Below are 15,258 nucleotides of genomic sequence, written 5' to 3' on the forward strand. Positions count from 1 at the left end.
ACGATTCAAGACCAATTCACTAGTATACATTGGCTGCTTTGTGCTACTTTGAAGCAGCACAAAGTAGCTTAATTTACTAGCATGCAGCCATGATTAAGAGTAATGTCAGTTGGACAGGGTGGATAAAAATCAATGATTTAAAAATAAAAAAAAAATTGGATTTTTCTGATTTAAATCGGGTTTTTTTGATAAAATGCTTTTTGAGGAAAAAACCTATCTAAAGATAGTTTTAATTACGATACATTATAGCTCAAAGATATCTCATCATGGAATAGGGATTATAAATTCTAATTCTATAGTATGAGACAATATATTCATGTAATGTTTAAGACAAGTTTTGTAAATGAGTTCCAATAGTTCATGGATTAGGGACCCAATTTTATGGGGTTCCAGGGGCTTCTGTATAGATTTAGGTTAATCTTTCTATCTACCCAATGGGACTCAGTGCTCAGTCTAGAAGATACCATCAGAGATGCTTAGTTTTGCAGTTCTCAAACTGTGGATTTGTGTCTCAAGAGGTAACATGCTTGTTAACAGCAAAAATGTTTTAAACAAACAAACAAACAAATATATAGAGGTGAGAAATAACAGACGTCAATCCTATTATCCCTCTGCAAATTTGTATACACAGAGTCAATCCCTTAGCTCTCTCTAAAAGTGCAAAGTTTCAAAAAGTTCAATGAATAGAATGGGGGTGGGATAGATCTGGACAAGGAGAAGTCATCTGAAGATAAATGTGAGAAGGGAGGCACAGGCAGTAGTAACAAAAGTGAAACGGTTTTTGCAGCATATTCCAGAAGTCTTGAGGTCTTTCTGAGTATAGCCTTCATTGATTTGAGATCTACCATACCATTCTCTCACTAGAAGGGAAAACCTATAATGGCAGCAGGCCATAAAAGAGACCCAGTTTGGGAATATTTTAAAGAAGTTCCTCTACCTGTGGGTAAGACAGGCATGCGTGCAAAATGCAAACAGTGCAACAAAGAAATTAAAGGCCTGGTTGCCCGAATGAAACACCATCATGAGAAGTGTTCCTTCTCAGGAGGAAGCTGCGTTGAAGATGATGAAAGGAACATGTCTGAACATGCAGGATCTTCAGGTTGGTAAACTTTTATATTTCATACTTCTTTCTTAAGGACTGCCTGTCTTCCTTTTGGATTATTCTTGAATTCTCATGTTTGAGCAAAAAATATAGTTGTTACTCTATGGTACTATCATTTTAGATGCAGTTGTGATAAAAAATAAATAGCTGAAATTGGCAGATCTTCCTTTCACAATTTCACCTTTAAAGTAGTACTGAGTGTCAGTGAATGGAATGAGTAATACTAAATAAGCAGTATGGTAATAATAATTAAACAACTACATTGATTTATTTTGTTTAGGAGAATCCATCCTCAACATACAGGATTCTGAAGACTATCCACCTTCAAGATCACCATCATTTTCTATAGTTTCAGAGTTATCTGCCAATGTTTCAGTCTCATCATGTATATCACATAGCCACAGTATATCACCTGTAGCAAAAAGAAAAAAAACCTCCATCATCCAGAAACAACCATAGCTAAGTTTATGATAAGAACCAGCAGATTACAAAAAGAGGCACACCTCTACCTCGATATAACGCTACCCAATATAACATGAATTCGGATATAACGCAGTAAAGCAGTGCTCCTGGGGGGCAGGGCTGCGCACTCCAGTGGATCAAAGCAAGTTCAACATAACACGGTTTTACCTATAACACGGTAAGATTTTTTGGCTCCCAAGGACAGCGTTATATCGAGGTAGAGGTGTAATTGATGAAAAACTTGCCAGTTTGTTTATGTAACAAACACTCTTTTCCGTATGAATCAGAACCCACACTTCATTAACATGGTTCAGTCATTAAGACCAGGGTACAGTCCACCCAACAGAGCAGATGTCGCAGGCAAATTGCTGGATAAAGTGTATGAAGGAGAAATTGAGCAGTGTGCAAAAGGTCTAGAGGGTAAAATTGCTAACCTGAGTCTTGATGGGCGGAGCAATGTCCACAATGATCCTGTTGTATGTGATTCTGTGACAACAGAAGATGGGAATGTCTTCCTTACAGAAACAACTGATACATCAGGAAATGCACACACAGCAGAATACTTACAAGAAGTAGCAATAAAAGCTATAACAAACCGTGAAAAAAAATTCAAATGTCTAGCATGCAGCTTGATCACAGACAATGCTGCAAATGTATCCAAGATGAGAAGAAATTATTTAGAAGAGAGTCCCAAGCTAATAACATACAGTTGCAGTGCTCATTTGATGCACCTCCTAGCCAAAGACTTCAGTGTTCCAGAAATAAAGGCTAGTGTTGAAATTGTAAAATACTTCCGTAACAACCACTTTGCAATAGCTGCTCTGAAAAAAGTGGGAGGAACCAAGCTAACTCTCCCACAAGACGTGCGATGGAACTCAGTAGTGGACTGTTTTGAGCATTATATCAAGAACTGACCTAATCTGATGACAGTTTGTGAACAACATCGTGAAAAAAAAATAGATGGCAAAGTTCTCAACATTGGGCTTAAGCGAAATGTTGAACACATGCTGAGTACCCTGAAGCCTATTTCTGTAGCCTTGAACAAAATGCAGGGAAATAGCTGTTTTATTGCTGACACTGTTGAAATTCAGAAGAAACTGAGTGAGATCTTAAAAAATGAAATATACAATGACAGAGTTAAATTACAAGCATTAAAAAAATGAATGGGACAAGCCCTATCTCCAGCTCATTTTCTTGCAAATCTTCTCAATACTCAGTACCAGGGTTAAACCTTCACTACTGAAGAAAAGGAGTCGGCTATGACATGCACAGCCAGCAATCATCCCTCTATAATACCAACTATAATAAACTTCAGAGCGAAGGGTGAACCATTCAAGAAATATATGTTTGCTGATGATGTTTTAAAAAAGTCAAACCAGTGAACTGGTGGAAGTCTTTTAAGCACTTGGATTCAGAGACTGTTGAAGTGATAATCTCACTTTTAACAGTAGTAGCTTCTGCCGGTGTAGAAAGAGTATTTTCTTCCTTTGGACTAATTCATTTCAAATTGAGAAATTGTTTGAGACCTGAAAAAGCAGGAAAGCTTGTTTTTCTTTTCCAGATTATAAACAGGAAAATTCAGGTGAATACAACTGAGTTAGCTGCAGAAGCCAATATTTTAAGTTTCTGGTGTTGACCTGGCTGACAAAGTCAATTTAATTTTTCTGGGTTTTTTTAATATTACATTTTAACTATTTTTGTTAAAAACAATTTTAACAAAAACAAACCTGATTTTAAAAAACGTGAATGTTCAACTAAATTCAAAAATTCATATGCTTGTTTTGTTAAAATATTATATGTTTGCTGTTGAAGAAAAAAATCCAGAATACATAATGTTGTTGTTTTAGTTAAATAAATCAATTTAAATGTCTGTCTAGTGATGTTCTCCTCCTAATACAGCATGGCAAGAAAATCCTTCAAATATTAATGATTAACCTGTTGAATTGGAGATAGTTCATCTCCCAATGACGTCATAAATATCTGCTTCAATTACCTTTGGTAAATGAAATAACTAAACAATCTTTCATTTTCTGATATAGCTGTAAAACTAATCTGAAAAATTTTCAAAATAAATCACTTTAAAAATGTATAGCATGTACCTTCTAAAAATGAAACCTACGTCTGTCTCTGAATTGTGAAGAGTATGTATTAAGGTTATAACAACCAACAAGAATGCACTTTTATGTAGAAATCCATGATTAAATCAAATCTTCCTGACTAGTGATTTAAATCAAATCCACCCTGAGTTGGAACCAATCCAGTTATAGATGAGGTCAAAGTAGTACTCTTGAAACGTACGTACAGTTCCCTTTACACCACTGACTCATTTCAACAAACAGATCTCCAGCATATAAAATAGCTGGAGAAAAAGGGTGGAGATTGGTTATTGCTGCTAGAAAGCGACTTTCAAATTCACAATTTAAGCTAAAAAGGGGAGGGAGGGGGGAGATATTTTCCACAAAAATTTAATGCTGTTTTTCAAATTGCTATATTGAACAGTTTAAAGAGAGTTTGTTCTTGCTCTATTTAAAAAAAAGTAAAGAAACATCCAAAACCAAATTTTAACTTAATTTATTAAGTTAAATTAATAAATGTAATTAATTAGTTAATAAATTATTAACTTAAAATAATTTTAAAATAGGTCTTAACTCAAATTACAAGGAAATTTGTAAATCATCAGAAAATTAATGCTGTCTTTAAAATGTGCTGCAAGTCTGGAGACTCCCTGCTTTCAGTGCAAAACTCAGCTCAGACTTAACTATGAAGTTTGGAGTGGGGTCTCCTTAATATTCTCCTTTAAAAAAATTCAGTTTGTACCTTTAACAAGATTGTATATAAAAAGAAACTCATTCATTTCCTAACTTAGCAACTGAGCATATTGCCCAAATTATACTAAAGTAGCCATTCAACTTCACAGAAAGTTAAACAGTTCTTTGTTCAACATTGAGAATGCTAACAAACCTTACATTGCTAGGATTTCTCTCTGAAAATCGAACTACTAATTGTCACTTACCCAGTATAGTCACTTCATAGTGCCCAGGGCCACTGGCACTTTTAAATTCATGAATTTCTTTATTTGTTCTGTATTCTTTTGGCTTGTACACAGATGGATGTAGATTGTATTGCTGTATAAGGAATTCTTTGTGCATATAATCAAATTTACGTGGGATGCTCTCTGGGAAAACAGTGCAGTAATGCAAGTGATCTATTAAGTTGTCTTTCACCATTGTCCACAGATCACTTTGCCAGGAATCATGAGAAGTTCTTCCCATCTCTTCTATTTCAGGTGCATCACTCACTCCTTCTTTGTCTGCTGTTATAAATACATTAAACATTTAGTTGATCAATATGCACTGACAAAACCATACCACTTCCCCAATGTATTAGGAAAAGCAAAAATTTAATAAATAGATTAATACTTAAGTCAAATGTGAAAATATAGATGGAAAAAACAAAACAAAGAATGCATAAAACATTAAGCTAAGGCTGGACTGTTAGTAAATAGGTTATTTCCAGCTAGAGTTTGAAGACCGGATTCATAAAAATAGTTATTAGTTGGAAGGTGCCATTCATTGCTTGCTTTTGGGTGGATAAGGATCAGTCACCTCCCCAGTCACTTTGTTTCACCAACACTTGGGAAGTATAAAAATGAAACAGGTACTTTATGATGCTATGCTTTACCATCTTCTGTACAATGTGTATTCATGCAATGAAGACTGTGGGCTGTTACCTTATAACAGTGGTTCTCAAACTTTTGTACTGGTGACCTCTTTCACATAGCAAGCCTTTGACTGCGACCCCCCTAATAAATTAAAAACACTTTTTTATACATTTAACACCATTATAAATGCTGGAGGCAAATCGGGGTTTGGGGGTGGAGGCTGACAGCTCGTGACCCCCAAGGTAATAACCTTAAGACCCTATGAAGGGTCCCAACCCCCAGTTTGAGAACCCCTGCCTTATAATGTATATTGTGCAGAGTCCCAGTCATATAGCTAACTGTAGTCCCTATATCTACCATTATATGTGAACTAAGAACTGAAAAAATTTCAAATAAACCATTTTCCCCAATTTTGTAGGCAAGTCCCCATTCTGTGACCTTACCACAAGGCCCATTCTGAAACGTACCCAACCTATTTTTTTTTCCCAGTTATCCCCATTTTATCTTGCCTTCCCCACAAATAGTTTCTATCCTGATACTATACTATGAAAACTTTTATTGCTGTTTCCAATTTAGTCACATGAATTGTGTGTGCAAATTTCCTCACTGCTTCACAGGGAGCACTGCAGTAGTTATTACAAAGGAGCTTTAGCTGTGCCAAAGAACTGAAGACACCAGGGTGTATATGGCTAACCTAGAAACGGCAACACCCAAGCGGAAGAACATTAAACAAGCAGAGTACACGAGCATTACTTCATTGGATGAGACGCAAGGAATTATAGTGAAAAGTATGGAAAATTGGTGGGCCTAAGAAATTGCAATAGCATTTGAGTGCTGTCTGGAGAATCCTTGTGCAGAACATGGAGCAGGACTTCTCTCACAAAACTGGAGCGTATAGTAAGTTTACAACCACCATCCTCCCCCATTCATAAACACTCTCTAAGTTTACTATATGGATGATTACGGTTGTCATGCTTTAGATAGGGGAAAATTACTATTAAATATAGATGAGTCAAATTAAACTGAAAACAATGACATCTCAAAAAACTAAAACAAAAAATGTAGCTGCTTGATTTTTACCTTTTACATTTATAAGCAGCACATTATATTATCACTGGGAAAGTGTACATTATTAGACATTCCATAACAATGCTGGCTGTTAGAACTCCATCTCTTTGGTAGTGCTGCCTTATATCAGTGGTACAGTATACAAAGTGTTAAATTTCATGCTATTGCCATTTTTAAATTTTGAGCAACTGAACACCCACATCTGGTTAGAAAGATAGCTGGCTGAAAAGAAATTCTACTGGGATATTCTGTATAATTACATTAAGAGAAGAAAGAAAAATACTGTAACTGCCATCCTCTAGAATAAGTGTGAAGACCTTATTTGCAGGATTTTGTGGTATTAAAGTTAAAAATTGCTAGGATATAAATGCCAGGATTAAATATCTCTCTCCTTCTCAAACTTCAATCATGCCTTCTCTTACTTTCCTCTCTTTATATCTTGGGGCTGTAATTTGCATGTTGTCCTATTTGTACACACATATTTGAATCAACACAAACAGATGTGAAATTAGGACAGGATAGCAGAAGTTACAGCCTTTTGCTACTGAAAAGTGAGATGCTGAAATCCATGATATTTAAAAGGAAACAAAGTAAGTATTTGAAGCCCAGCTGGCTGGAGAGAGCTCTCTGCAGCAGACACCAAACTTTCGTTGCCAGTCTAATATATATAAATGCCGTCATGAACATCTGATTGTGTGAACTCCCGCTAAAAACAATTTAAAAAATGAAAACAATAAGATAGAGTTTACATGTATTGATAGTAAACTTAGAAATGAAGCCCACACTGGGAGCAGATATAATTTGAGAAAATATCTGTTTAAAACATCTGGATTTAATTTTCAAATATAGAGGAAGAACAAGATAGGGAAATTCTAATGTGTTTAACTTAAAAAAACCCAAACATGTAGCTAATAAGATGTGTAACTCTCATCACCAGGATTACTTGCTTGTATGTTACTACCTTTCCTCAGAGAGTGATTTTCCTGCCTTTGGAAATGCTATCACATTTGGACCACTACTGCAATACCAACAACAAAAATAGAGACGAGGTCCTCTGCCCTGTTTTGACCTGCTCCAGAAATGATGCAACATGGACTCAAAGCCAGCTTAAAGAGACATTAAGGATTTCTCTTACACAGTGGCATAGAGTAATACAGTTGCACTCTACCACCCATACAGCCATACTTGGCTTCTCTACATTGTGTTGAGGGCTGAACCAGCTCAAGGATGGTGGGGACAGGGGATGTAAAGGTGGTATACTACCACCTTTGTCCCACTATTTTGGGCCGGAGTGGAGAAGGTCTAGGTCTACATTTTTTGTAAAATACTGAAATGATCATAGCTGAACAAAATATTTAGCCATATACCTCTATCGGGTTGTGAAGTGTCAGGCTCAGTCAAGATATTTTGTTCTGGAACAGAATCTTCTTGCTGAAATTCATGCAAGCTATAAAGGAAAAATTATAGTTAATTCTGAGGCTTTCAGGCTTCAGATAAAACTAAATGTGTGTTTGGTGGCTATGGTATAAAAAACCCATAACTTCTAAAGCACAAACTCCAGACCTTGATAAGAGTTCTTTTTATTGATAAGGATCACTCTGACATTGAGCTACAGAAATTAACATCTGATATAACTAGAGTCATTTTGCTCAGCATAAACCTTCTCAAAGTTCAAGGCTAAATGCATTTCTTGCCATGTGAATCAGCGAAACCTACAGAAAAATGTTTTACATTAAAAACAGCATTTCTCGCCCTCTAGTGGAAACTTGCTGAAAACGACATGTGTGGCCTTGGCAGAAAAAGAGCTGAATGTCATAGACCAGTGGTTCTCAACCCATGGGCTGCTTGTAGCCCAAACAGCACACAGCTGCGGCCCATGTGACATCCTCAGGGCCATACAGGTAGTATGTATATTGTGTGGATGAAGCCCACATAACATAAAGAGCTGCATATGCAGCCCACAATAGTAAATAGGTTGAGAAGCAGGCATAGCCCATAAACAGGTTTTTATACTAATTCCAGAAAGGCTCCATGGTGTGCTATTGTACTTTGATATCAGCACACGTCAGTGGTTGAAGGCACAAAGCAGCAATGAAAACCTGGAGCCGGAACATCACTTTAGAATCTAAAATGGCAAACACAAGGTTCCAAAAAAAACCCCAAAAAAACAAAAAAATTCCGTTGAATTTTACATGTTATCCTGCCATGACAATCAGTCCAATAAAGTGAACTGGATTTTTATTATAATTTCGCTTAGTTGTGAAAACTAAACTAATTCTCCAACAATCATCCTTTAACTTCCTTTAAATAATTCTCCTCTTCCCCTGGGGAAAAAAAAATCCTAAGGAACCAAATGATACATATTGTACCACCATACTAACCCCAGCTCTTAGTTCTGCGTATTCCTTTCTCCCTTGCTTTAGCCCTCTATATTTGTTATCTAGCCAAACATCATAATCAATGTAGATGATAAACTTATGAAAAAAGACTCTTTATCTGCTATGTAAAGACCACGCCTTTCTATGAGGCTAAGTTACAAATATCTATAAATCAATAGGAACAGCTATTAAAGAGAACATATGGATACATGCCTTTGTTCTTATTTACTGGGGCCCTACTGTATGATGTATTTCAGTCATTAATATTTCCTTACTTTTTGAGGCTTTAAACATTTTAGACGGAGGGTTAAATACTCAAAATTTTGAACAACTAATATTTTGAATACCCTTTAATGTTATTTAAGAGTGGAAGAGAGTATACATTAATCTTCTCAGCTTTACTTTCATTAAGGAGTTTGGAAAAAAGAAAAGTGTTTAAAAAAAACAAAATACCTTCATCCTGTGGGCCAAGTATTAAAGTGATCTCATCTTGGTTTCTAACTCTGGACGCACAAGAACTCAGACTCAGAGTGCAAATTGAGCAGTTCAGTAGCTAGTTAACTGTGCAGGCAAAAAGCTACAGCTGCACTATCCTGGTTGCCTTCTTCCATTAGCATCCTTTTGGGCAGAAAGCAACTTTGAAAGTTCATTTTCAATTACAAAGATATATTGGAAAGCAGCCATGGAAAAAATGGTTCCCTCCCTTTTCGTGCCTGCTGTTCTTCGAGATGTGTTGCTCATGTCCATTTCATTCTAGGCATGCGCACGTCCACATGCGCAGTCATCGGAGATGTTTGCATTTGTGGTATGCATAGGGTTGGCTGTGGCGCCCGCTTGAGTCCGCACTCATGCATCGGTATATCGGGCGCCGCCGGCCCTACACCCTCTCAGTTCCTTCTTGCTGGAAACTCAAACAGAGGGGCAGGAGGGCAGGTAATGGAATGAACATGAGCAACACATCTTGAAGAACAACAGTTACAAAAGGTAGGGAACCGTTTTTTCTTCTTCAAGCCCTTGCTCATGTCGATTTCATTCTAGGTGACCCACAAGAGTGTCCATGGCAGTGGGCTCGGAGTTCACTTTTGTGCAGCTTGCAGCTCTGCTCTGCCAAAGCCAGCGTCATCTCGAGCTTGCTGGGTAAGTGCATAATGAGACACCAACGTGGGGCCACCACTCCCAGGAGCCACCGGATGCTCATCCTGTACAGCTGTAACTCCCTCAGCCCCGCCCCGGTCCCTTCCACGCAGCCGTTTGCATGACTGCGTCTCCTGTCTGAGGTCTGTACAGCTGTGTCGGAGGAGGTGCCAGTGTGGAGCACTGGCTCCTGGGAGCGGCGGCCCCATGTTCTGCTCCTTTCATCGCTGCGGTTCCCAGGAGAGCCCTGCGGTTCAGCAGATACCGATTTCTATCTGCGGATATCAAATTGTATCTGCGCAGGGCTCTACAGATTGTACCCTGGGTAATGTCAAGAATGGCAATCCATTGAAATTTATGTTTTTGGAGGAAAAAAACTCAGAACCAGCAGTTCAGATGACTGAGAATTAATATAATAGCTGCAAGAGGTAATGAGGATGATTTTCTGCAGAATCATTTCCCTGGCTTACAAAGTTCTAGTCAGGAAGGTATTTTCCTCAATCCTGCTTTCATTGACTATTGGGAGCAAGACTGGGTCCATAAGGAAGGAGGATTACCATTTTTAAATTGGGTTGCTTATAGTTTCAGTCAGTTGCCTTTCGATGGGACGTGTACTCCTAATTCACTTAGGTACTTTTAAAAGTATCTCTACAGTATATCAGTGAAATGGAACAATTAATACAGGGGTAGGCGACCTATGGCACAGGTGCCGAAGGCAGCACGGGAGCTGATTTCAGTGGCACTCTCACTGTCCAAGTCCTGGCCACCGGTCTGGGGGGCTCTGCATTTTAATTTAATATGAAGCTTCTTAAACATTTTGAAACCTTATTTACTTTACATACAATAGTTTAGTTATATATTATAGACTTATAGAAAGAGACCTTCTAAAAACGTTAAATTGTATTACTGGCACTCGAAACCTTAAGCTAGAGTGAATAAATGAAGACTCGGCACACCGCTTCTGAAAGGCTGTTGATCCCTGAATTAATATGACCACACTTTATTCAAAAGGCTTACTTTTCAGCCTCCGTACGGTGTTCGATCTTTCTCTTGATTCGACTCTTTCTGGTTAACATACGCGGATGCTGCTGTTGTTCCAGGGAAGCACATTGTAAATTAAGTACGGAGTTAGCTTCTTTATTTCGATGGCTTCGCTTTTTTCCTTTTGTAACACAATCTTTAGACAAACCAGTGGTTTTTACAGTCGTTTGAGATGGTGACTGGACTCTACCTTCCTAAAAATAAATAAAATAAATAAATGGAGATGTCCTATCTCCTAGAAATGGAAGGGACCTTGAAAGGTCATTGAGTCCAGCCCCCTGCCTACACTAGCAGGACCAAGTACTGATTTTGCCCCAGATCTCTAAGTGGCCCCCTCAAGGATTGAACTCACAACCCTGGGTTTAGCAGGCCAATGCTCAAACCACTGAGCTATCCCTCCCCCCGTAACAAGAGTTAAACAATTAAAGCTATTTCATCTTCAATTACAAAAAGGTATCAGATTGATCACTAGTTGGTTTTCCTCCAATAACTTTATGAGGAATTGGATACCCTAGTCCAGGGGTTCCCAAACTTGGTTCGCGACTTGTTCAAGGTAAGCCCCTGGCGGGCCGTGAGACGATTTGTTTACCTGAGCGTCCTCAGGTACGGCCACTCGCAGCTCCCATTCCCGGCCAATGGGAGCTGTGGGAAGCGGTTACCCTGAACAAGCCGCAAACCAAGTTTGGGAACCCCTGCCCTAGTCTCAAATCTTGTATCGCCATCATAGTGTCTAGCAGATCTGCTTTATAGAAAAGCCTCTCTAATCAAGTTTAAAGGGGGAAAAAAAAAAAAAAAAAACACACCTCTGTCTAGAAAGTGACAGGTTACATTAAAGTAGCCAGTTCTCCCAGTCCCTAATTTACTTTAACCATGCTATTTAATCAGTAACAGCAGGTACTTTTATTGAGGACTGTAACACTCAGAAAACAAGTTTTAAAATGTAAACAATGACTTTCAAACTTCTCTTGCTCTCAGAATGGTAAATTCAGTTAATCAAGAGACAACGTATGTGGGTTCTCAATTCAAATGCAAGAGATCGCAATTGTAATTATGATCACAGCATCTTAAGTGCTATACTATTAATCCTCAAGCACTGTACCTGAATTGGTTCCATTCCCGAGGCATCTTCAGCTGCATAGCTGACATATCTTATAGCACTAATTATCCCCTGAACAGCAAAGCGCTTGTGCTCCCTGTAGTGCAGGTCTTCAATCTCTCTCTCCATTTCACTTATGGCTTTCAAAACTGATTCAACTGCAAAAGAGCAATTCTCACAAGCTTAACAGTTTTAAAGAAATACAAAACTACTAAAAAGTATCAATGTTGGATTCATAAAAGAAAACTGGAAAGACCTTCTTGCTAAATTTAAATTATTAAATTGTCTTAAAATTGAACTTCTCAGTAATTAAATCCTCCTGTTTTCTCATCTCTCACTTTCAGAATATTTGGGGAGCAAAGCTTTTCAGCCAGGTCAGAGTTAATACTGAACTATCAGAGCTATTCAAGGCTCTGCTTAATATACTACTGCTAAAGTTCTTTATCATTATCACATCTTATATTCTTCAATATGACACTGACTTTCAAGCTGACTGAAGATGTAGCCGAAGCAGATGTTGTTACAGAGCAGAATATCTACGGAATATAAATTCAGAGGGACAGATTCTCTGCTGATGTAAACTGTCAAAACTTCATTGCCATCAATAGAGCTGACAATTTACACAGCTGAGGCCTTGGTTTAGAGTCTATCTTCAGAATGATTTTTCCTTGAATGACATTCCAGTATTGAACCATTGATATAATCCAAGTGTAAAGCAATCAGAGTTGCTCATTTTGAATACTTGTGATGAAATCTCAGATAGAATGAGGCACATGTAATGGGGATATTTTGTATGGTGTAGGATACCTTTATTATTTTTACAATACTTCAAAAAAGAATTTGGTGCTGGTGGGAAAGGACAGTATCCACCAATTACAGTTTTCTTCATTTGATCAGCTTCACTTTGAGTTTTAATCCACTGGATAAAGTTTTTCACTTTGGCATCTCTGGTATATGGTTGGCCTTTGTGCCACCCTGTTAAAACAAAAGGTTTGGGTATTGAAATAAAAGGATCAAATAGATTTAGTAATTGGTTTTTCTAAATTGCTACATTTGAACACTATACAGCAATATACACAAAAAGCCAAGTCAGAGATGCTAAAACAATGTCCCTTCTACCAGTTAATAGTGGCTTTATGAAAAAGTGTAACGGAACCCTTATATGGCACTTGAATTCAACACACACAAACCCCTAGATACCCTAAATGCTAACATTTGGGTAGTAAAACAGTTAAACGTTCTTTCTAGAACTAGCTAGGTATATTCTGTCCCACACAACAGTGTAAAAAAAGATGAGCAAGAATCAGCATTTCACATCAAAAAGTTACCTTTTCCTCCTCAGAGAAGACCCTATTCTCTGGTTACCATTGTGTCTGCAGCAAGATAGACCTATTTCAAGGCTGCTGAGCTGAAAACAGTCTCAGCTGATGATTCTGAGATGCTAGCTGAGGTTCTGATTTAGGAGCAAGGTGGATATAAAGCAGGGTAGCTAACATACTGGAAGCAAGTGAGGAGGACACTAAAAATCAGAAGCTCTTCATTTGGGAGCACTGAAATCTAGAACTAGATACCTCTGCCAAGAGGAAGATTTGTGGCTAATCCTGATTCAGCCAATCAGAAGCTCCTCTGCAGACCCCCACTGAGTGTGTTGAGGCATCCAGATACTTTTATAAAGAATGATATAAAAGTGTATTTTCTTGTTTCCATCCGCCTATAGAGGGACTCAGTACTCATTGTCTGGGCTGACATATCAAGAATACTGTAGAAAGAACAAACTGGATAGTAAAACAAGGATATGTCTGGGGAAGAATGTTTACTGGGCTGAATTTAAGATTAAAAGCTATACAGGACCTTTTGCAATAGAACGGAAAGCTTGAATCTACCAAAAAAAAAAAAAAAAAAAAAGCAATTGATAGAATTACAGTTTTTATAAAGGTTCCTTGTTGCACAAGATATAGAAGCGTCAAGTTCTTAAAATAGTTTGTAATGAAGCAGTTAACGAGTCTTCATATGGACCAACCCAACAATAGCACAAACGCTGGATATATTATTATAATTTCTTAAAATATACTATGATGATTTAGCGGGGGAAGACATATTACATCTTTCGATTACCATACTGCAGCGTTCTAACTTTTGTAACAATCTCAATATTTGCAACTCATAACAGTCCTGATCTGCCCTTCAATATCAGTTGCTCATATATTCTCATCATGGCTTGTTTAGAGTCCATCTGACATCAGCTCAATGAAGTTTTAATAGTTTTACTCAATAACTTCACTTTTCTTCTTCCTTCTTTTGTCTTCTTGTGCACATCTCTTGTAGACAGGAAGGAAACCTAACCACTTTCTGGACAGACCAATTTATGAATGCTGAAACTGGATTGGTCTCAAGTTTATAATCAGGCCAATATGGGGGTATTTTGCTTGGGGGGAGGGTAAGAGAGAGAGAGAAAAAAAGGAAACCTGGAGTTATTAAATGGAAAAATACAATTTATTGAATCTCCAGAGGATTTAAGAAGTGGCACTTTGGTAAAATAACATCTCTGAACGAAGGAAGCAATGCAAGGTATGCTACAGTGTGATGTTGGAATCTGCTTTAAAAGCTAATTGTTTTTGCTCTGTATCTAGAAATACTACAGACATCTTCAAGCTGAAATACTGCAGGTTATATATTCCTTGGTAAATGAGGTATGTGTCATGTAAAATTAATTTAAAAATAGTATTGTATTTACCTGTAATAAACATCTGACTCTCATTTGAAGTGGTAAGGTAAAGTGTTCTGGGAGTATTCTCAGTGATGTCCCGCACCACTCTCATCTGTGTGCACACCAAATAGGTCACTAGAGAGAAAAAAATCATTTCGGTTTTTTCTGGTATATCAAGGTTCAAAAGCTGCCAAATACCAAAATAGTTTTAAATATGCACTAAAAAAAATAGTATCTTAACTCTTGATCCTGCAAAAACTTAACCATGTGGTCAACCCTTCACTCGCTTGTTGTTAGAGCTCACAATTTGGGGATTGAATTGGATTCATAGCTGTTAAACAAAGCAATAGATTTCAGTGGAAGTTAAACATTTGTGCAAATGTTCACAGGATTCAGGACTTGGCAAGCCATGCTACGATTAAGTTAATATTTCAGAATTTGCACATCACAGATGTTTTGTCTCATGAAGATTTGTGTTCAGATTAAAACTATGCATAAAAATAACTTTCCCAAGTAGTTTCTCTCTCTCACATATATGTTGGAGCTGCTGTTCCACTTTGTATGAATAATTAAAACAGACAATAAATCAATAGACCAGGGGTTCAGGCA

The 15,258-nt window shown here is 37.6% G+C and overlaps 1 protein-coding gene across 5 annotated transcripts in view; it reads right to left on the minus strand.

The window, feature by feature from the left end:
• Positions 1–15,258, minus strand: part of RADX (RPA1 related single stranded DNA binding protein, X-linked) — a 32,441-nt gene that overhangs the window by 3,852 nt on the left and 13,331 nt on the right. The window contains exons 7-14 of one of the 5 annotated variants that reach the window (XM_054039975.1): positions 14,677–14,784; positions 12,750–12,917; positions 11,946–12,100; positions 10,823–11,040; positions 7,661–7,740; positions 4,578–4,877; positions 1,999–2,050; positions 948–1,514 (exon numbers count right to left, since the gene is read on the minus strand). In XM_054039975.1, the coding sequence (XP_053895950.1) occupies positions 1,511–1,514; positions 1,999–2,050; positions 4,578–4,877; positions 7,661–7,740; positions 10,823–11,040; positions 11,946–12,100; positions 12,750–12,917; positions 14,677–14,784 (1,085 nt within the window). In that variant the 3' untranslated portion in view covers positions 948–1,510. Of the gene's footprint in view, positions 1–947; positions 1,515–1,998; positions 2,051–4,577; positions 4,878–5,294; positions 5,367–7,660; positions 7,741–10,822; positions 11,041–11,945; positions 12,101–12,749; positions 12,918–14,676; positions 14,785–15,258 lie in introns of those variants that run through there. The other 4 variants (XM_054039974.1, XM_054039976.1, XM_054039973.1 and 1 more) reach the window with 4 other exon arrangements.

Source organism: Malaclemys terrapin, chromosome 9 (assembly GCF_027887155.1).
Source record: "Malaclemys terrapin pileata isolate rMalTer1 chromosome 9, rMalTer1.hap1, whole genome shotgun sequence".
Classification (NCBI taxonomy): Eukaryota; Metazoa; Chordata; order Testudines; family Emydidae; genus Malaclemys; species Malaclemys terrapin.